At 39.1% G+C, this 21,913-nt stretch overlaps 1 protein-coding gene across 1 annotated transcript; it reads left to right on the top strand.

Annotated features, from left to right (window-relative positions):
* Nucleotides 1-2,562: 2,562 nt before the first annotated feature.
* Nucleotides 2,563-21,272, top strand: LOC143881492 (E3 ubiquitin-protein ligase RFI2-like). The gene is made up of 6 exons (XM_077384581.1): nucleotides 2,563-2,910; nucleotides 7,377-7,546; nucleotides 15,910-15,968; nucleotides 18,761-18,786; nucleotides 18,974-19,358; nucleotides 20,307-21,272. The coding sequence occupies exons 1-6, from the start codon at nucleotides 2,781-2,783 to the stop codon at nucleotides 20,812-20,814; spliced, it is 1,278 nt and encodes a 425-aa protein (XP_077240696.1). The 5' UTR covers nucleotides 2,563-2,780; the 3' UTR covers nucleotides 20,815-21,272.
* Nucleotides 21,273-21,913: the final 641 nt, after the last annotated feature.

The following is a 21,913-nucleotide window of genomic DNA, read 5'->3' as shown; positions in this document are numbered from 1 at the left end:
GTATTTTCTCGGACTAGGTTGGGTTGGGAATGCTAACCCAATGTAATTTCAGGTTGGGTTGGAGTTGAGACCTTGGCAACCCGACCTACGTCCTCTAATTTTATCATGACTTTCTTTGGGGTATTTTTTTTTTTCCCTGTATTTTCCTGTTGGCCCTAGATGAACATGAACCCAACATGACACATCCCTACCTAGTTTGGAAGTGGGTTGGGTTAGAGTTGACCATCCATCCATCCACAACATGAGACTTGGGTTGGGGTTGAGGGAATGCCATCTCGGGTTGGCCTAGGGTTGGCCTCAACCCGATCCCGACCTGAGTTGCACCCCTAGTTTAAAGGACATTGCATGTTTTAGCCATTGGATTCAATGAACGGCGATCCAGATAAATATTTCACATTGCAGGAAGTAAAATGAGATTATAATAGGTTCTTCAATCAATCGACACTTGATTAATTCTCAAACCCTTCCCTAACAACTATTTCCACATCCTCTTCTCACCTTCCTCTTTTGGATTGCGCACAAGAGAATTCTCTTGTGCACTAAATGGAGCATGTCTACACATCCCCTTCTTCTTCTTTTCACCTCCAATAGAACACGTCTCCTTTTCTCCTCTATGCTTTGGTTGTGCAATGGAGTCCTTTGCACATTGCCACATTGGCTTTCCAAAACCTAATGCACATAGTTTCCATATTTGGATTCCTCCCAAAAGCAACAACCAGAATCCTGGCTCTGGTTGTATTTGAGAAATAGGTGGTGTGGAAATAAGGGAAGTTCCCTACAATTATTTTATATGGTAGATAAGCACGTGACACGTATTTGACGCGTACATGGGATTCGAGGTCTTAACTTATCGGGACTGAGCCTCTAGCTCAACGGTCAAGGCATTGTTCTTTGACATAGAGGTCGGGTTCAATCCCAGCTTACCAACCAAAAAACATTTCTACTATGTTAATCAGTCGCACCATGGGATGAAGGTTCGGCGAAAAAAATGGTCAACATCCATGATATAAACCACTCAATCAAAAGAAAATCACTCTTACACTCCTTCCTAAAAGATGCCGACCAAGGTCCGCCTAAAAGAAAATGGGGTATATTTGTTGATCCGAAGGATATCCACAAGTTTGGTCAAAATGCCACTGAGAATGCTTGGCTGGGATCGATGATCTTATGCCTACGATCCCTCAGTCCTCATTTTGTTCCATTAAGAAAAGTAAAACCACTAATTTTTTTCCTCAATCATCTTATGCATGAGATGCTCATTTTGGTATGGGACCGAGATCATGTGGGTTACCCTACAATGCTCTACAAGATCAACAATCTTAATTTTGTGTGTGTATTCCCTCTAGGATCCATAAAATGCCTTTCATCATAGATCATAAAAGTGTGTTTCTATGTAGTCTATGGTAAGCAATAAAAGGCAAATTTTGGGTCGTAAAGGGGTCATATGGGGTGTGTATGTGAGATCAAGACCATTGATCCTGTAAAACATCACGAGGCAACCTACATGTCCACCCATCCAGGGAAGACATTCTGCCTCTGGATACATGGATTTTTTACTTCTAAAATCCTGGGTTTTACCATCTGAAACCTGGATTTTAGAAGATCGAATAGTAACACGCCTTATTTACACATTCAAGCTTACAATCGTGGATTAGAAAATTAGGTAATTTTGGAAAAAAATCCAGACCTGGATTTTTAATAAAGTAGATAATTATGGAAAAAGTAGGATAACTTGGACCAAGCTTGTAAACTTTTCCTTTTTGTGTGTAAATAAAGTAGGGGTGCAACAGGTCAGGTTGGGTTGAGTTGATACAACCCTAACCCAAACCGAGATTGCATTCTCTCAACCCTAACCCAACCCAAGCCTCTGGTTGAGGATGGTCAACCCTAACCCAACCCGCCTCCAAATCGTGTTGTGTGGGTTCGGGTTCATCTCAGGCCAAATAGAAAAATGCAAGGAAAAAAAAGCATGATCCTAGAAAAACATAAGAAAACTAGAGGACAGAGGTCGGGTTGCAAAGGCCTCAACCCTAACCCAACTTGAAATTAAATCGGATTGGCTTTTCCCAACCCAACCCAACCCTTTCCCAACCCCAACCCGAGAAAATGCGAGCCCAACCCGAGCCAAAATCGGGTTGCACCCCTAAAATAAAGTAGGTAATTTTGGAAAAAAAATTCCTGTCTAAACTTTTCCAAAACATTCCTGCAATCCAAACAGGAGTTTTTATACGATGAAAAGCCTTATAATGAGTCTGCGCGATGGACGGTCGGATCATGGCATCATGCACGTATCCAGCAAACTTCAATCATTCATTCTCCATTCTACTCAACCTCACAAAGCACGTGACTAAGGCAACCAAACGCTCAAGTTAAATTATAACCACAGTTAAATACATGGAGTCAAAGCTGATCTTTCTTTTTCGTGGGGCAGCCAAATTTACTAAAAACAACAGATAAATATCCACTGTCCGATCAAATCTATCGGCAGATCCAAATCCTCTTTCAACACCGTCTATTTAAGACCAGAGCCCCGTAATAGAAGCCTTTAGTTTGACGGTTCAGAAAGAGAGAGAGAGAGAGAGAGAGAGAGAGAGAGAAAAGAGTCTCTCTATTCGTTTCTCCTTTGTTCTTTGATTTGGGGAAAAAGCTTCGATTTTTTACTTCTAGGGTTGGAGGGCGTTGATCTGAAGGAGATTGGTAGCTAATTTGTACTCCCTTTCTGAGTAATTTAGGTTTTTGAAATTTATCAAAAAAAAAAATTAGGGCTTTGGTATGAAGGTATGGGTCTTGGAGACACTGATCTGTCGTTAGTAGCCTCGTTGGTTTCTTGTTCGATCTGCCTTGAGACGGTGACGGATAATGGGGATAGATCGACTGCGAAGCTGCAATGCGGTCATGAATTTCATCTTGGTGAGTAGATGTATTTGGAAACTGTTTGTTTTTTTTGCTGAAATTGTTGAATTTGTGAAATTTTTTTATTAGGGTTTTGAGTTGATTGTTGGTATTTAGGTCACATGTTTTGAATTTCATCTATTTTTTTTTGGTGAGATTGTTGAATTTGAGGGACTTTTATCAGGGTTTTGTGCTTAATTTATTTTTTGGTATTTGTGTTGCATATTTTGAATTTAGTTTTTATGGCATGTGGGTTTGGTAAATACACATAATTTTATTTGAGAATGCAGGGTTATTGTTAAATTGCTCTCAATTGATGTATCTGGTGGAGTTTTGTAATTACTTGACTTATTTTGTAATTCTTCTGTACTTTGGATCGTGAGTCGCATTTAATTATCATTGTAATTGTAATTTGAGACTTAGAAATTGTTTTTGTTCATTATATGAAATTTATGCTGTTCGGATAATTCTCCATTCATTTTTGAAAACATAGAATATTTTTTTGACAATAAACAATAGATGTTCCCATTCTGTGTAAATTCGGACCATGTTTGGTGGTTGTGGAGATCTAGTGAGTGGTGAGGAAGGGAGTTTGATGTCGACTTGATGCAGGATGGATAAGGGAAAACATTAGGTACGGTAACAATTGACGTATGACAGCCAAGAGATGGGAATGTTTTTAGGTATTATGCTTGGATTTAGGTCAATTGGGCTATGTCAATATGTATGGGTTAAGGTACAAATGTAGACATTAGGGAAATATGGGCTGTTGTGACAGATTCAATAAAGATGACAATTCTTGGCAGATCTGAGAAATTGGGTGAAATATGACAGATCTGTGATAATATAATGAGTCTGGATTCATTTAAAGATTGGGAGGCTTGGAAATAATCTAGGCAGTTGGTGGGAAAACTGTGTAGGCCTTTTATGTGGAGTGTTATAGGTTTAGATGGACTGTAATAAGTTCAAAGTGGAATGTAATGTGTATTTGGGAGGTTATGACTGTGTAACAGTTGGCTTAGGTACCATTCAAAAAAAAAAAAGTTGGTTTAGGCCGGGTATAAGACTGATTAAAGGTTGTAGAACATACGGATACAGGATTGGTTTAAATAGGCTATGATTTAGCTAACACTTCGAATTTACTGTTGCCACACGTGTTGTATCGTGTAGTCGTGTCGACACGACAACCGTGTCCACACTCCTTTCGACACTTGTAATGTGCTATTAGAAGTGTTAAGACTTAATGTAGGCGTGCCGACACAATTTTTGTACCATATCAAGGGTGATATTCTGTTTTATTATTGAATATTGTGTTTAACTCTTTGATCATTAACTATTCTTATATGATAAACTCTTCTTTTAGCTCTTCTTTAACTAATATTGGATGTTATATCCCCTCTCCTAAACCTAAAACCCTAAACAAACTCTTATTCCAATATTATATTCATTGTATCCTATTGGTTTTTTGTGCCCCCGTTTATGGTTTAGCCGTGTCCCATTTCTAAATTTTGTGGGTTTTCCGTGTTCGACACTCTGTGTCCTTGTCGAAACATGACACTCGTGTCCGTGTCTACAAATCATAGGTTATAGGTTGCACATTCTAATAAGGTGGACTGTAACTCCAAGGCTTGATGGTATGGGCAATTAGAGGCTGTAGGAGGTATTTTGGGTCGTAGAAAAGTTGTCTCAATGAGGTTTATGACTGGTTAAAGCCTGTAACAGGTTTCGATCAGATCTGTTTGGGAATAGGGTGCAAGAATTTACAAGCTTTCTAACAGTTACTTTAGGTTGGAAAAAGAATGTAAAAAATTGTATAAAATCTTTAACAGATATATAACAAATTTGAAATAGATTGGTAAATAAAATCTAGCAATTCTGTGACAAATTTGTAATAAAATTTTGTAATAGATCTATGATAAAGTGGTAATCAGACTATAACAGGTGGGGGCTAAGGGGATGAGGGACAGTTAGGTAAGGTTCTTTGGGTGCTCTTTAACCAACAGAATTCAGGGTAATGTGAGGTTTTTCTATTGCTGCTATTACGAAGTGAAATAGATCTATTACTTTCTCAACGCAACTCAACTAAGTCTCTGTCCCAAACTAGTTGGGGTCGGCTAGTGAATCCTTTAGAAAATTTTCATAAAGAAGTTCTAATGTACTTTCCAAGAGATAAATAAATAGTTACAAGTTTTCCCTATTGTGTTTTGGGATTTACCATACTTAAATCTTGTGCTGATCTTATCTATTACCACATTCTCTCTTTAATGTAGTTTGTGAAAATATATTGGATTGCTTGCGTGATTGTTCAATTCTCTAGGAAGTTTTCCTATTTTTGGTGGATTTCTAGTAATTTAGGGAGTGTTCAGCAACTATTCTTTTACGGGATTTTCCCTTTTTTTAGAGGTGGAGAATGACGAAAGCCAAAAAAATCTCAAAAATCCCGTTCGGCTGTGTGACCCTCTAAGGTCCGTTTCTAAAAACTTGCCTACTTTTTTGACTAAAAAATAGGATTCTACAAATCGATAAATAACAGTTTGTAAAGATTCTCATCACTCCGTTTCTTGCCCATTTAAATGGGCAAGAATGAGAAGCCTTGCCTAACTGGCCCTTACTTGTATCACCCTTGGCTTCAAGAAATGACAACCACCTTGCCACCCAACCCAAATGACTCTAATAACCCTCACACTTCCACAATAACATAGTTCATGCATGAACAATGAATCCACTTCATTTTTTTTTGCAAAAGGCTTTCAAATACCGTCCCATGCTCGACATCCCAAGATAATTTTGTCAAGATAATTCCTTCAAATATTCTTGTTTCTTCTTCTTCTTCTTCTTCTTCAACATTTATAACATTTACAACTCAACCATGCTACCAACTTTCTCCCAGTTAATCAATTTTCTCAAATAATTATATAAAATTGAAGCCTAAGGGCATGCCCCATCAAAAGACATGAATATGACTGACTTCATTTAGAGTCCAACCACCTTGTAAACTAAGCACTGATCAATCCTTCATCTTTCTCGTCGCCTAAGACATGTCCTATGGGTTAATATAGATGAAAAGACATTAGCATAACTCCCATCATTTAGAGTCCAACCACCATGTAAACTCAGCATTGATCAGTCCTTCATCTTTATCCTTGTCAAAGACATATCCTATAGGTTAATACAGACCACAATGATCATCTCCTTTACGAAATCTTTGTAGTTGACTACTAACAGGTACAATATATTTTTATTGTAAATCCTACACCCTCGAAAAAAAATGAAAATACTGTTCCCGATTTCTACATTGCTGCTAAATATTGGGCAATGTCCAACACAAATTCAAGAGCAAATTGGGCAAACTATTTCCACAAAGATTATAACATATTTTGTACAAAATGTATGAACATATTTTGCAAAAATGTGAGTAGCTGAGTACACATTACATCCATCCAAACAAAGTACAACACAAAGAGATATATTGCTATTTGTTGTTCTGAAAAAAGGCCTCCTCATGGATCCAAACAAAGTACAACAGAAAGAGATATATTGCTATTTGTTTGTTCTGAAAAAAAGCCTCCTCATGGATTCATCAAAACCACATACACCGAATGAGAAACACCAACTACTACCATCCTCACCAAGCCCAAGCAGAGGTTGTTTCCATCTTCCTCCTGAAAAGAAAGATAGCTTTGATCACCAAATTGGGAAACTCGATTTTAATTGGGCATAGTTTTTCTCTCGCCCAATACATCATTAGGGTAAAAATAAACCCACTCCATGCTTTTTAGATAAAACTTGACACCAAACTACCTTCCTTGCCAATTACTAGACCTCGGCTACCACTTTTCAGGAGTGTGATTTTCATTTCCTTGAGCCTTGTTCTATCGAAACCCATATGATTGCTTCAACTAACAAACTTCTTGCCAAGCCACCAAATGTTATTTATTCGACTCCTCTCTATCACTCCAAAGGAAGTCATGCTCATAGTTTAAATTTTCCACCGAAACCAACACGAAACGATCAAAATGTTTCTGTTGCCATCCCCACCGAAATATATACCGAATCTAGAATGCACAATGAAACCAAAATTGTATCCGTATTAGTGGTATACTATATCAGTATGTATTACATAATTATATGTATATGAATTGCATGTGAAATGTGATGTATGTGTTATGTATGAATATTTATACGAATTACATGTGAAATGTTGCATGTATTGAATTATTAGACATGCGTTACAACTCTCACTAATTGTTCAATATTGTTAAACCCTGTCAATTTTCCTGTAAAGTTGGTAATACTATCGGTACTCTACTTTGTAGAGTTTGATTGGACATCTAGTTTTATTGCATTCAATGGGCTTTTATGTATAAGGCTTCTATAGTGTGTTGCAAAAAATAAATTGCTGTTGTTATGCTATGATCAATGGTTTGATGTATCCTATGTTATGTTCCTTATACTTTTGTGTGTGTCACATATTTTTTCCACAGATTGTATTGGTTCAGCATTCAATGTTAAGGGATTGATGCAATGTCCTAATTGCCGGAAAATTGAGAAAGGTCAATGGCTTTATGCAAATGGTTGTCGATCAATTCCGGAGTTTAGCATGGATGACTGGCCCCATGAAGAGGACCTCTATGATCTAAATTACCCTGAGATGGTAATAATTACAAGTCAATTCAATAGCTCATCGTGCTTTTGTTTTTCATGGTCTTGTACTTGTTGGCTAGAGGAGAATTTTGTTTGTTTTATCTTTAGTTGTTTTCCGTTCATTGCCATACGGCCTTCATTTTTTTTCGCCTTGTATGCTTATTTGCAGCCATAAGGGATTGTGTATTTGCTCATGTGTCACATCGACATGGCTGTCAGGAAGAAAACCCATAATTTATATCTTTTCTTGTTCATGTTTTCTGCTGTTAGTTGAGGTGCATTTGTATTTAAATTGATATGCTTTTCTATTGCTTATGGTCTTAGAAACTAATGTTTATACCATTCAAAAAAAAACAAAAAAACTAATGTTTATATAGTATTCTATGCATATGTCAACAAGTTGGGTTTGCATGATCATTGTTTTTCGAGACTGGGCATACTGCACGCATATCCATACAAAATTATATGAATGATTTCATGTCTGCCATTTGAGGTAAGGTATTTGGTATTAGTTTTGGGGTTTAGAGGTGCGAATCTTCCACTTTACTGTATGGTTTTTTTAATAATGAACATCCACAAGGCTAGCACCATATTTTTATTCAATTACCATCATCCATGACAACAATCTATCTTCGCTGAATCTCCACAACCATTTGCCGAGCAATGCGCGATTCATCACTCTGATTTGCCTGAATCCTAGACCGTAATCTCTTTTTGGCCAGCAAACCTGAAGCCTTGACCACAACAATTTCTTACCTATTTTTTCTTCAGTTTTTCGTTTCTCCAAACTATTTCAGTAGAGGTGCTTCAGTCCATTGAGGTATATGCCTCGGACCCTTGGGGTACGTGCCTAAAATAGTAGCCAGTCTACTTAGGTGCTTCAGTCCATTGAGGTGTGTTCTCGGACCCTTGAAGTGCGTGCCTAAGAGCGTTTTCTTGCCCATTGAGGCTCATTCTCGCCAATTTTGGCATTGGTCCATGGTGACCCATTTTATGTAGACTCGCCCATAGAGGCCTTAGTCTCATTTAGCCCATTGTGGCTTCCTTTCCGCAACCTGCAGTGACGTACATGTGGCAAGAAACATCAATCAGTGTTAATGGACCTTCGTCATCAACTTGGTGTGCATTACACTAGAAGAATCGGCAATATTCCGCTTGAGTGTGTTGGGGGTGTTTTTATTGTAATTGTTTGGGGATTTTTATTGTAATCAGTTTAACTATTTTCATTGTATGCAAACGTATATAGAATTCCTATCAATATACTTTTGAGGGGGGGTGTTGAGATTTGTCAAATCAGATCATGATAAGATCTGACCGTTTATGATCTTGGTGGAAGTTGGTTTAGATTAGGATGTGGTAGATTAGGGAAGTTGGTTTAGATTAGGATGATCTTCTTATCTTTATCTCTTTTGTTTAATGTTTATCTTTATCTATAATTGCTTATTTAAGCAATCTCTATTATTAATGAAAACACATCTGAGATTAGTGAAAATCACAGAATTTAACTGTCCAATAACACTAAAATATAGCAACATAATGGTCCTTAAAGCAAATAAATGATGATCCAACGGTTGGATCACATCAGGTTCTCCCCGTGTGGGAAGAACTCGACTCCATTGAGTAAACATCTGCAAGGTGCTGAAATAAATCCTCGCGAAGCCTGGATCACATCAAAACCTCCTTCCACTTGACCAAATGGAATCTCCTCCTATCCTCTGAATCATTCCAAAGGATGTTCCTTTGGAGCTGCTCCAACCACTTAATAACACTGGCATCACCTAAAAATAGACAAGTAGTAAATCTGTAAGTTAGCTGGAACAACTTTGGTCACAGTGAAGGTGAAGGTGACTAAGGCTTGAGGGTGTTGGTGGACAAGATCAATGGTTCCGTGACCTAGTGAATCTGACAGCTTCTTGCTGGTGGCGATTCACGGCTTTATCGGCGTGCCAACTGGAGGATGAAGATGATCTTTGGATCGTTCGCTCAATGTAGGCTGTTGTGTTTCGGAAGATAGAGATGGGAAGGTGAGAAATTGGACGGAAAATCTTGGATCTTTGGCTCTGATACCAAATTTGTTTAAGATATTGGCGTTCTTCAAAGTGGAGAGCAATATCTTCGGATAGTGAGAGTTCATCGCCGATTTACTCATCAGCTTCATCCACTTCAGCCATGTGTTCCACAACCACTCTTTCTGGTCCCCACCCCTGACGCTCCAGCAATTGAGCCTGGTCGTATAGGTCAAGCACCCAAGGGACACAATATCCAACAGCGATACTATATCTGAGCTGACTCCTAATCTTACTATTCTCCCGCTCTCTCTATACACATGGGTTAGAGAGATCCCGTATGAAATCAAAACATGTTTATTCCTTGCCATTGCCCTTATTCACAGTTTTCAACTTCATCCTCCAGTTGCATGCCAATAAAGCCGTAAATCGCCCCCATCAAGAAGCTGTCAGATTCACTAATTCACAGAATGATTGATCTTGTCCCCATCAAGCCATCGTCAACCTTCACCCAAAACCAATCCTTTTGCTGCCCTAGAAATCAGCCTAGATATTTCACTCGAAAACCAGCCCAAAAACCACACAAAAACAGCCCATCATTCTCAAGTTTTTCATATCCCAAACAGCCCCTTCATCGCCATCTACTGCAATCCCATAAAATAGCCCAGGAAAATTCACCAGAAGGCCACATCTCGCCACACCGCTCGGCCAAGCACTGCTGGCCGGACACCTTGCTGCAACGGCATCTCCTCGGACTCTACTTGCGGATTGCAATAGGCAACTAAGCAAGTCTGATTTCTCGGAAGGGATTTGTTTGCCAATGGTTTACTAACTTTTAGGAGAAAAATAAGGAAAGTTGCTTCTCAGATAAGCAACAAAGGTGTTGTACATGTGTCATTCAAAAGGAAGAAAAGAAAAGTTACATACATATATAGAAGGAAGGATGATAAGGGAAGGTAAGTTACCTTATTAGGTTGCTATTGCTTGCACAGTACGTTGAGGTAAGTTGCCTTGTGTTGCATGTGATGTAGATAAGTGCTATCTTAAAAAAAAAGAATCCGAAGAGAAGCTCCGTGTGTATCCTGTAGTCTCACATAACAGTGGTTCTCGAAACCACCACTACTTATCCCATTCGTCCAGTAACCTTATATTATATTATATATATAAAGCAAAGAAAAAAAGAGAAAAAGAAAAAAAAGGAAAAAGTAAAAAGTAAAAGGAAAGAAAAAAAAGAGGAGAAAGGAAAAGGCAAAAATAGAGTTTTCTTTCTCTCAAGCCTCTCTCCTCTCCATCATTTTCTCTTTCCTCATTCGGACCACTTCTGCTCAAAATTGGGTTTTGCCATCAACACGAACGTTGTTCGTGACAACTTTTAGAGTCTATCCAGCCTATTATTAGAAGCCCAACAGTTAGCGCAACCACTACTTCGAGCAACTTTTGGCATTCGTCGTTTGGGTTCGAACCCCAATCCAAGCTATCCGGGAGTTTGATTTGAGATTCGCGAAAAACATTGTTTTCCTTTCGACATCACAGACAAATCTAACGGCTTAGCCCCACTATGATGACTGCACCACATGTTCCATATTTCTATGATTATGATGACTACTACTATCCCTATGGAGATTTCTATGGAGATTTCAAGGATGCAGGTCTAGAATGGATCAAGGCTCTTAATGCATACCATAAGTACTATGGTTATGATCATTAGATAACCATTCGCCGAGTCAAGGATACAGTGTACAGCGACACCAAGTCGAAATGGAGACTCTTCGTACTAGAGCGTCGTTATTTGGGCAAGCCACCATTCCATCTGTGGGAAGAAGTTCGTTTTGAGTTTATGAGGATTTATGCAAATCAGTATCAACAGAGGTTACTACGTGAGAGAGAAGTGTATAAACAAAGAATGATGCGTGAAGAAGCCGCTCGACGTAAAAGAGAAGCCGAAGCCCGCAATAAATGAGAAGCCGCATATCCAGAGCGTCACATATGTGAGTGGGATTTGCAGAGCTGCTTAGCTATTTCTTCTTCCCCACCATGTGTTGATGATATTAGTTCTCACGAAGGGGAGAAGGAATTTGCTAACACTATTGCAAAGCCAGATGCTAATGTTGATGAGACCGTTATCGACGTTGAGCCCCTGATTATGTCAAATACAGAGTCCATGATGGTAGATACAGAGTCAGAGATGACAGATATAGCGCCAGAGAGTCCAGTGTTAATGAGGTCGTCGTTGACGAGCATGGCGATTCAGATGTTTTCCTAAGACCGATTGCCGAGCATCTAGAGAGACGGCTTGACACTTCCACAGTCGAGGCAAATATTGTGGCAAAGCCACGTGAGGTTGATCCATTGATAGAGTCGACCGAGCACCGTCATGAGTCAGAGACGAGTGATCTGACTGATGAGCCCTTACCTGAGATGGATGATTGAGAGCATATTGGTGAGGATTGCCCTATCTTTGAACCGATTGAGCAGATTGCCTAGCTTTGTGCTGACACAGAGGACCTTGTTACGTAGCTTGATCAGGGGGTCTTGGTATTTGCAGAGATGGGTTCAGCTGGGCCATTTGAGACTACAAAGCAGAGTATTATTGAAACGTTTTACCGAGGCTTGTTAGATATTGACCTTATAGGGGATGGATTGATGCTTCCCATGGCAATCACTCCAGCCCAGGAGGAGCATGTTGTTATCTTCCCAGCCACTTTACTTCGTTGAAGTGTTTTGTGTTCGAATGATTCTACATGGGTGATTTCTTCCATATCGCTTCACCAGCATTTCAGACTACTTTCACGGTTGTCACGGGCATTTGGCGTCAGGAGTGCCTCTGACAGATTACGACTACTACTGCTTCAATGGATCGTTTTCATATTTGATCCCGGTGGACTAGAACTCGAGGGCGAGTTCTTTTCAAGCGGGGGGGAATGATGCAGATTGTAGGCCTAATAAGGGGCATCTTTGCCCATTAGGATTTTAGAGATTTATTTTCCATGTTATCTAGTTTCTAGGATTTTACTTTCATGTTTTAGTTTTAGGATTTTATTTTCCATGGAATTTTATTTCAATTGCCTATAAATAGGCCTTGTTTTTAAGTTTTGAATTGATTGAGATTTCTTCTCTCTAATTCTTCTCTTCTCGTACTTCTAGTTCTCTTCTTCTTCCCTCTTCTCTTCTCCCCTAATTTCTTCTTCTTCTTCCCCTATTCTTCTTCTATTCTTCCCCTCTTCTCTTCTTCTTTTTCTCCTCTATTCTTCCTCTCCTTCTTCTCTTTCTCCCTTTTCTTCTATTTCCCTTCCCGGTTCTACATCACCATCCCTCTCACATTCCATATTTGGATCTTCATCAGTATCTAGTCAATGCTAAGCTCCCCTCTCGTACCTTCCACGCGATCTGGCCCTTGGTTTCCTGAAGGCCGGACTATTGTAATTGATGCTGGAATGTAATATGACAAGCTCCTAGTTTCCTTGATTTCTCGATCCTCGATGAATCCATTGGATCTCTCATTTGTTTGTCTTCGAGTTCCGCTCCGAGGAACAATTTGTTAGCCACTAGCTCCAGCCCTTTGAAAGAAAGACCCAATATTTTGCTCACGAGGCAGTGGTTTTCAACCAATTCCCATATTTCTTCCCCTGTGCTTTCCAGAATGGACAAAGTGTCAGACTCAACCGATTCCCATCTGATAGGCATCGCATCTTCATCTGACTCGGAGATTAAAATTAGAGCCCCTACCCTACTAAAAAAATCCTCTCCTCGAGGTCTCGCCATCAATCGGTTTTCCTTCAAGCCTACTGCTTCTCCCTTAGACATCCTTTCAGCTGGCGAATGAGTTCCAAACTGTTTCAGATCATCTGTGTCCATACTGTTTAAAGCGGTCAGACACCGAGCTCTCTCCAGCAACAAAACAAATTTGAGGAAAAAAACTAGAACCCGCAATAGAATTTAAAGCATTCCTACCTGGAAGGATCATCTCTTGACGCAGAGTAGTTGCGACACCTTCGTCCGAACTATGAAAAGGATGCTGCACTCGCAAAGCTAATGGCGTAGATTCCAATCGGATCCAACACATAGTAATACCACCCAGGCTGCAAGAATCAACACATAGTAATCCCCTTCAAAACTGCCCTCTGTTTGAAGAAAACCCTCCGGCCAAAATGGTCCCGCTGAGTCACGGGCTTTCCGGATGAGCAACCAGCTAGCATCTACCTTCAGCAATGTCCACCGGAAAACACTCCTCTGATGGACACCTCCCTAAAACCCTTGTGCAAACTCCGCTACATGAACGCTCCAATGACACAACCTTCTTCCCCAAGGGGCTTCCTGCTAGGGCGAATATCACTAATCTCCTATACTAATTTATTGGGGGGCGTTTTTTTTTTGTGGGTGGGGGGGGGGGTTCTAGCCATGGAAAACTGATTTTTTTTTTCAAATTTCAGTCATTTCGGCCGAAATCGGTCAAAATGACCAGATTTCGGCCAAAAACCGAAATCCGAAATTTTGGATTTTGGCTGAAATTTAAAACAATGGCTCTAGCCGGAGACCTATGATTTGTGGACACGGACACGGGTGTCATGTCGACACTGACACGGAGTGTCGGACACGGCAAGCCCCCAAAATTTAGAAACGGGGACACGGCTAAAATAGTAAGTATATATAATCATAGTTTGCCGATACGGATTCGTTTGTCGAGTTTCGACACAGATATGAGTTTTCTGACATTGCAACATGTAAAAATCTAGAAATGGTGACATCTACATACAATTATTGATTATTACACAACTAAGTGTCAACACGCCCACATTAACTCTAACATTCCTAGCAATACATTTAAAAATGTCCAAAGGAGTGTAGACATGGTAGGACACGTGTGTCTACAATAAATTCAAAGTGTCGGCTAAATCATAGCTGACGACCCATTCCTCCAGAGAAGAGAAGGGACATCGAAATCCTGGCTTCGACAAAGAACGATCATATCATGAACACAGACTCCGTCTAGAATGGAAATAGGTACCACAAGATTTCCGATAAGAGTCACATCAATGTTCCTATTCATTCCCGTCACCCTTTACATCCAAGTTTTTTAAGGATCCCGGGTCGAAGCCCATCTGTCCAACTTCCTGCAAATATTTCTGTCCAGACTCCAGAGGAAAAATCAGCTTTAACCTTGGGGGGTTGGCCAAGGCTCTGCACGGTGCTATCATCCACGCCATGCTACTGGTAAAATCAATCCAGTTCCCATCGTGCATTGGCTGTCTAACTTATGGTAGAGCACATACCTCAGGTGAAATGTTTCTGTCCAGACTGGACCAGACCTTATCACATCTCCAGCATTCAACCCGTGCCTAAAGTTGAAGAATCTGTACTCATGGTGAAACCAATCACCGAGATTCCTCGTCCTCTCCCCAGCTGCCTTGAAAATCCTCTTGCGGATCCTATTTCTCTGTACATCCCATTGCGCTGCTCATTCTGTGTCATGTTGAAGTTTCATCGACAAAGTTTCCTCTTAAAACCTCAAAAGTTGCTCATTAAAAAAAAAAAAACCCCTCAAAAGTTCCACACGAGGATCATTAGAAGAACACATATTCCTTCACCAAGACTAGTGGTTGGCTGGGTAGCATGGATTCAAGAACCGAAGCTTGAAGATTAAACAAAGGAAAAAGGGGAAGAAGAATATCTGTAATCTCTCTGGGTTTCGATGTATCAGCTGAAATATCATTCAAACTTCTATTGTTTGGATTTTATCTATCTATCCAAACAATAGAATCCAAACTAGATAAAATCCAGATAAATAGTTAAAATCCAAACAATGGAAGTTTGGATTTCATCTAGTTTGGATTCTATTGTTTGGATAAATACATACATGAGAAGCTTCTCATGTATGCATTAAACTGAAACTTGCTTCAAAACTTGAGGTTGCTGTTACACCAACTAGGGATGCCACACATCCTGCTAATATCATTTTGGATGCTATCGTTGTTATAGATTCTGTGAAACTACCAGTTACTCCAAAAGCTTAAGCTGTTGGAGAAGGCATTATTTAATATTTTATACTTTAACACTCCCCCTCACGTCACGTGTGGCCCCTCTTTTGGGTTTGGCCATTGCATGTGGATTTTGCTATCAAGGAGGTTTAAACCCAAGCATTTGCTTTGATACCATGTGAAACTACCAGTTACTCCAAAAGCTTAAGTTGTTGGAGAAGGCGTTATTTAATCTTTTATACTTTAACAGATTCCTTATTGGGTTTTATGAATGCTAATCAATTTATGCAATTCTTAATTCACTGGTTGTGCATGGGTGTATACATTTGATTGTTTGTCATGTTGCCACATTTCTCATTTGCTGTTATGTTTTTGTTCTATATCTTTTGCAGACAATTGGAGTTCATTGGTGTCCATTTAGTGCAGTGGCTCGACTTCCTTCATCATTTGAGTAAGTGTGGTTTACTCATCCATGAGCTCTTATTTGAGTTTCTGCTGTTGGCTTTACATTCCTTAGTTGAGATTTTGGAATCTGTCATAATCCATCCTTAAGGAGTTGGTCCTAGCTTTTATTTATCTTTCAATACCAAAATCTCATTTCTTTAAAATGCCTTTCGCTGCCTTTGGCTACTCTTTTCATGTTTGTCAATAAAGTTGCTCAATTGGGTTGTACTCTCCTTATTGCCATGCGCTTTGAAAACCCGACCATATAGTTAACTAGTAAAGGGGCAGGTTCATTCTGAACTGGTTCAACTGCAGGTCCAAATTGGTTTGAATGGTCTTCCGAGGACACAAAGATACTAGGCAGTCTAGTGGATTAGCCGTAGTACCTAATGGTATTTATTTTTAAAAATTAATACAAACTATAATAATTAAACTATTGAAATATTAAAAAAAACAATTGATTCTGAATTTGAATTGGGATAAAACATCTATCTCCAAGGTTTCCTATTGGTTCTGCAATTGAATTGGGATAAAACATTTATCTTTAAGGTTTCCTCTTCAATGCCGTCCCCAACTAGTTTGGGACAAAGGCTTAGTTGAGTTGAGTTGAGTTTCCTCTTCAATGCTGCTAATAAAACTACTGGTAAAGAAGGCATTGGCTTCCTGAGTTACATGTAGTTTTCGGAAATGGTGGTCAATTGACAGTTGACACTGCGTAGTAATTGCTCCCTTGGAATCTTCAAATCGCTGAGACTAAATTTCCTTATAGAGCCTAAATGATATCCGATTAGATAGGAGTTAGGTTCACTCATGCCATTGAACTTGTAATTTGGTTATAAGTTTCAATTTGTGCTCCTGGAGACTTTGATTGAATGGTAACCAAAGTTCAATGCTTTAAATCCGGGTAGTTAGGTCATCGCCTTTGAATAAACGGAAATCTAGTTTATCCGTTCATGCAAGCATACTGTTTGACGAATTGCTCCTTGAGCTGCCACTTATGTTCAGGATATGAATTTAACCTTAGACTAGGTATGTTGGGGGATGGTGAGTTAGTTGTTCTTTCCTGTTGATTAGTTAGACATTACTTGATCTTGTACACTGATGATGGTAAACACACAACATTAAAATTCCTAAATGTAATACTTAGCAAGGGGTTGTATGTCTGCTCTTGCACAGGATGCTCTGGGGCATTTCTTCTGACTTGTTAGCTTCTTAGTAGAACTCAATGGGAAAGAACCCTCCCTCTCTTTTACCAATAATAATGCTTTTGGATCTTCTCCTCTGATAAGATTTAACAAATGGATAAGAGGAAATGGGGCAACAAGCCAAACAGTGTATGTACGTGTTTTGCAGAGAGAACAATGATTTGGAATTGAAACCAGCTAAATAACTATGACTCAAAATAGGGAATGTGGATTATGCGGAAAGTTCTGTATTCTTCACAATTGGCTGAAAGAGACGAGGAAAATTATGTTTCCAATCTGAGATTTCTGGGAGGCGGCGTAAGCATGTGGAATCAGCTAATTGCGGCAGTCAAGGCAGGCAAGACAGGTCAAGTAAGCTCATTAGTGCAAGTGACGTGTGGTTTAGTATGCTCATTAATGCCAATTCTTTACTTACGAAATCATTGGCAAAGCAGTGCTCAGAAGCTTGTACTAAGGCAAGAACTCGCACAAGTTAATGATTGATGCTGTGAATTATTTACTGACTCGAGGAAGTCCAAGGAGTCCTTTATTGGCTCGGTTGGATCAAACCAAGTCAAGTCGGGCAATCCAATGATGAAGTCAATTGACCATTCAAACTTTCTCAAAGCCTGGACAAAATCTCCCTGCATAAAGCTTGCAAGTCCCAAGGCCTTTTCTATCCTCTTAAATTTTGCAGACCAGCAAAGAATCCCTACTATGGGTTTAGAGGGAAAACTATGAGTGATGGTATAAACATATCCTTATTGAATAGCCATGTTCAGCAAATAATCCCCTATTTCTACGAAGAAAATATGATGAGGAATTATATGGTGATGAGTTTTTTATTTGAATTGATATAATATTGATGGCCAAAATTATGGCTTGTGAGACACCCTTTGATGATCCAATCTGTTCATCTGCTAAGCCCCACCTCCTCCACAATTGGATGATCTTAACCCTCTGGTTTGTAGAGATTTTACGGTGAGCCTGGGCTGTTGCCTTTTTAAAGGCATCCTTTTAGGAGAGAAAAAAAGAAAAAAAGAAAATGCAAGTTTTGGGGCATGGCTCATATACAGTTGGGCTCAGTTAATTAACAGTTTGGATTATTGAAAGGGTGGTTTCCTGTCCCTCCAGTTGGATTTCTGCCCACCTTCATTATTAATTGCTAGAATGTGGGCAACCACTACACAATTAATTGCACTCCTAGTTTTCGATTCCAATTTAAACTATGTACCCAAATCCAACACTGGTTAACCAATTCCAATTTAAATCATGTCACTTTATGGTCAATAAGAAACTCTTCGAAGTAAATAAAAATATATTTTTTAAAAAATAGGACCTTTAACAACTAAATTACATTCTCCATTTGTGACAAATTCCTTAAATTAGTTGGGTGAGAATGCAATCTGTTCTATGGTGATGATGAACACTTTATGGAAATTTATCATTTAAATTAAGTATTAGTCTCAGACATGCATGAACTACACTATATTTTGAGTGGTGAGCAGTTAGCTGGTGTCACTTATATTCTATAGAAGTAACTGATCGCTAGCTACATGATTGCTTTGTATTGCATGCTCCTTAACTAACACTCAGATGTTTCAAATTGTCCCAGGGAAGGGGAGTCACCATCACCTGCTTGTAAGTCTTTGCTGCGATGCTGATTTCCCATTTGTAAAACTAAAACATGGAAATGAAAATCCTAGAAACTAAATAACATGGAAATAAATCACTAACAGTCCGAATGGGCAAATATGCCACTTATTGGGCCTATAATTGGCATCAGGAAGACTTTTTATTTATATTACCAAGGATTTCCTCTCTGCAGATCATGATCTTTTAGGACATCATGGACTCTTTGCGGAACATACAGTTGCTTCATCGGCTGCTCATTCATGTCCATATGTGGCTTACTTCCAACCTTTGCAACCTTCATCCTCAAACTCTGTGGATGGTCCTGCTGATGGACCCACCTTTCAACATCATTGGAGTGCGCTTTCTGGACCCAATGACACTTCACATGCTTTTCCTGCTGTCGATCTTCATTATCACAACTGGGACCACCATTCACCACCTTTTTCTTCAACTAGCACCCATATCAGTAGTGCTGATCAGGCTTCATTCTCTTCTGCTACCCTGAGGTCAACGAGGGCTGATCCGGATGGTCTACCAAGAGCAGGTCCTTTTGTGCATCCTTTTCTTCACGGCAACGGGTAAGCACGCGTGTGTTGAAATTTTTTTTTTGTTTTTGAAAGATAACAGATTTATTAATAACTGTAACCTGATTACATCAAATGAGGTCAAGGCATCCCACCAATGCAACATTTGTACAACTAAATCTCAAGACACCCTCTAAAATCACCCATTAAATTGAAAAACATCTTGGTTTTGCTGATGTGATTTGTTTGTGTATCGAAGGAAACCCATGATTAACCACCTACTCACACACAGGCATATCCTCGTATTATGATTCAATTTCATTCTACAGAGGCCTTGGTTTTTCCTTCCACTTTCTCTAGGTCATACATTTAGGGCTTAAACTTGCAGGCCATTTTACATGTAATTAACTGCATGTTATTGAAATTTAAGTGCATGTGCTAGTTTGCAGCACTCATGCATTCAAGCATATATTTGCTCGTAGTTTTTCTGCTTCAAATCATTATTTACTTTTAATTAGGTCATTGGTATCCATACTGTTTGATTTGTTAATGTGTAATTTTATCATACCCATTCTCACAAATATCACCGGCAATTTCGAAAATATCACGATATTTTGTGATTTTTTTTTTTTTTTTTGCAATTTTTTGATAAACCGGCATAATACAAATAATCAATATATTTTCATATTTTATTTTATTTTTGCAAAAACAGTGGGATAAATTCAAATATCTAATTTTGTTCCTAAATTTTATAATATTTATATATTTTAAATATTTATTTTTTCCAGTTTTTTCCGATTTAAATCCAAAAATAACAAAAAAATTAAAATATTCCAAGATACACACTTCCTGAGAAATTCCCAATACAAATATTTGTGACTGATCATACCCATATAAGCTCTAACATATTTGGTCCATGCACCATATAAAATCCATATGGTTTGTGTATTATATGCTACTCATTCAGTGCTCATATCTGATCCTTCCTGTTCTGTTTTTCAGGTCTGGCTCCAGAGCTAGTAGCTCAGTTTTCTCCTCAATGGTTCCACCCTATCTTGGTAATTCTCGTGGCCAACCACGTGTCCATGGTCCACGCTCATACCATCAACAACCTATTTTCTCTGGCGTCAGGACACCCAGCAATCCGAGAGGCTTACCTCCAGGGCCACCACCATCACCACCCGACCATAACGGCTTCTACATGTTTCCGTCCTCAGGATCATCTGTGCGAAACCTTCAAGAAGCAGATAATTCATTAGGAAACCGTTTTTATGCGTGGGAACGGGATCAGTTCGCACCCTACCCGTTGGTTCCTGTTGACAGAGAATCAAGCTGGTGGCGCCCGTTCCACCCGGCTCCAACTGGGTCAGATTCCGGCCACAATTCCGGCAACAGAACAGGATTCTGGCAGAGTCATGGCTCAGAAAGGTCATCATCACAGAGTCGAACGGAGAATTCGAATTCTTCTTATCATTCTGTTCATCCCCCAACGATGCATCCTTTCATCTGAAGCACTGCGTAAACTGAAAACACTTTGAATATTTTGAAATGGTAAGATCTCCAAATTCTGTAAATTCTGCTGAAAACTGAAACAATCTTTGGGTGTTCAATCATTCCTCTTATATCAGCCTGAGGATAAAATAAAATCACTGGTAAGATGGCATGAAAGAGGAAACAGGGAACCCGGACAAAGGCGGGCAGGTTTCTGGAGTTCGCTATCCTTCAATGATTTCTGCAATGAGCGAAAGAAAAGAAAATTCTGGTGGTGAAATCGCAATGGGCAGAGATGGCCTCACCTTTCTTGGAAATTTCATGAATTTCTCAATCCAAAACTAAGTTTTGGACAATCCTGTCTGTTGTTTGGTCGACACTAATGGCGGTTTTTTTGGTTGGCCAGTAGCTCAATGGATTTATTTATATACACACTTGACTTGCATGGGGCTTATTGCATATTTAAATTTTGTTTCATTTAAGTTCTGCTAAATATCGTTGAAATATTTCATATCTGTTGTTATATCTAAAGAATAAAATACCATAAAAAAGAGCATGCCCCAAAAAAATGTTTAAATTATGGAGTACTCTAAAATTTCAAAAATAGTCTCATATGATCTTTCATAACTTTTATGGTAAATGTAGGTATTTTGAAAGGAAGATTTTTATTGCATTTGAAATATTATATTTAGGGGATTTGCCAGTGTCCATAGCAAAAGGCATTGCATGTGAGAGCAGCCACATTGGCTCACTTTTCAGCAGTTTGAGTCTTCTTTCACAAGGTAGTCCAAATGTTAATGGTACTGTTGTTTTAAAACCCTAATGCTCTGTTTGGTTGCTCAAAGGTGGCAATGGACCCGGACAGTCGGATGGATCAAAGGATTTGAAAATCTATGGACATGATTTTGGCACAACAGTTGGGGGTTTAGGATTTAAGATTTTGTGGCAAGATCTGAAATTTATTTTAGTTAGATTTGAACTCTGTTTATTAGATCCGTTTAGATTCGAAGCCTGTGCCTGTCTTATCGGATCCATATCTAATGGTTCAACCCTTCATATTTTTATTTAAGAGAAGCACCACCCTTAATATTTGATAATTCACCTGCATGCAAATCATC

The sequence above is a fragment of the Tasmannia lanceolata genome, unplaced genomic scaffold, assembly GCF_043159265.1.
Source record: "Tasmannia lanceolata isolate RefF3 unplaced genomic scaffold, GAP_Taslan_0.1 ptg000007l, whole genome shotgun sequence".
NCBI lineage: Eukaryota > Viridiplantae > Streptophyta > Magnoliopsida > Canellales > Winteraceae > Tasmannia > Tasmannia lanceolata.
Note: the sequence above shows the minus strand (reverse complement) of the source record. Positions and strands in the feature narration are given on the sequence as shown.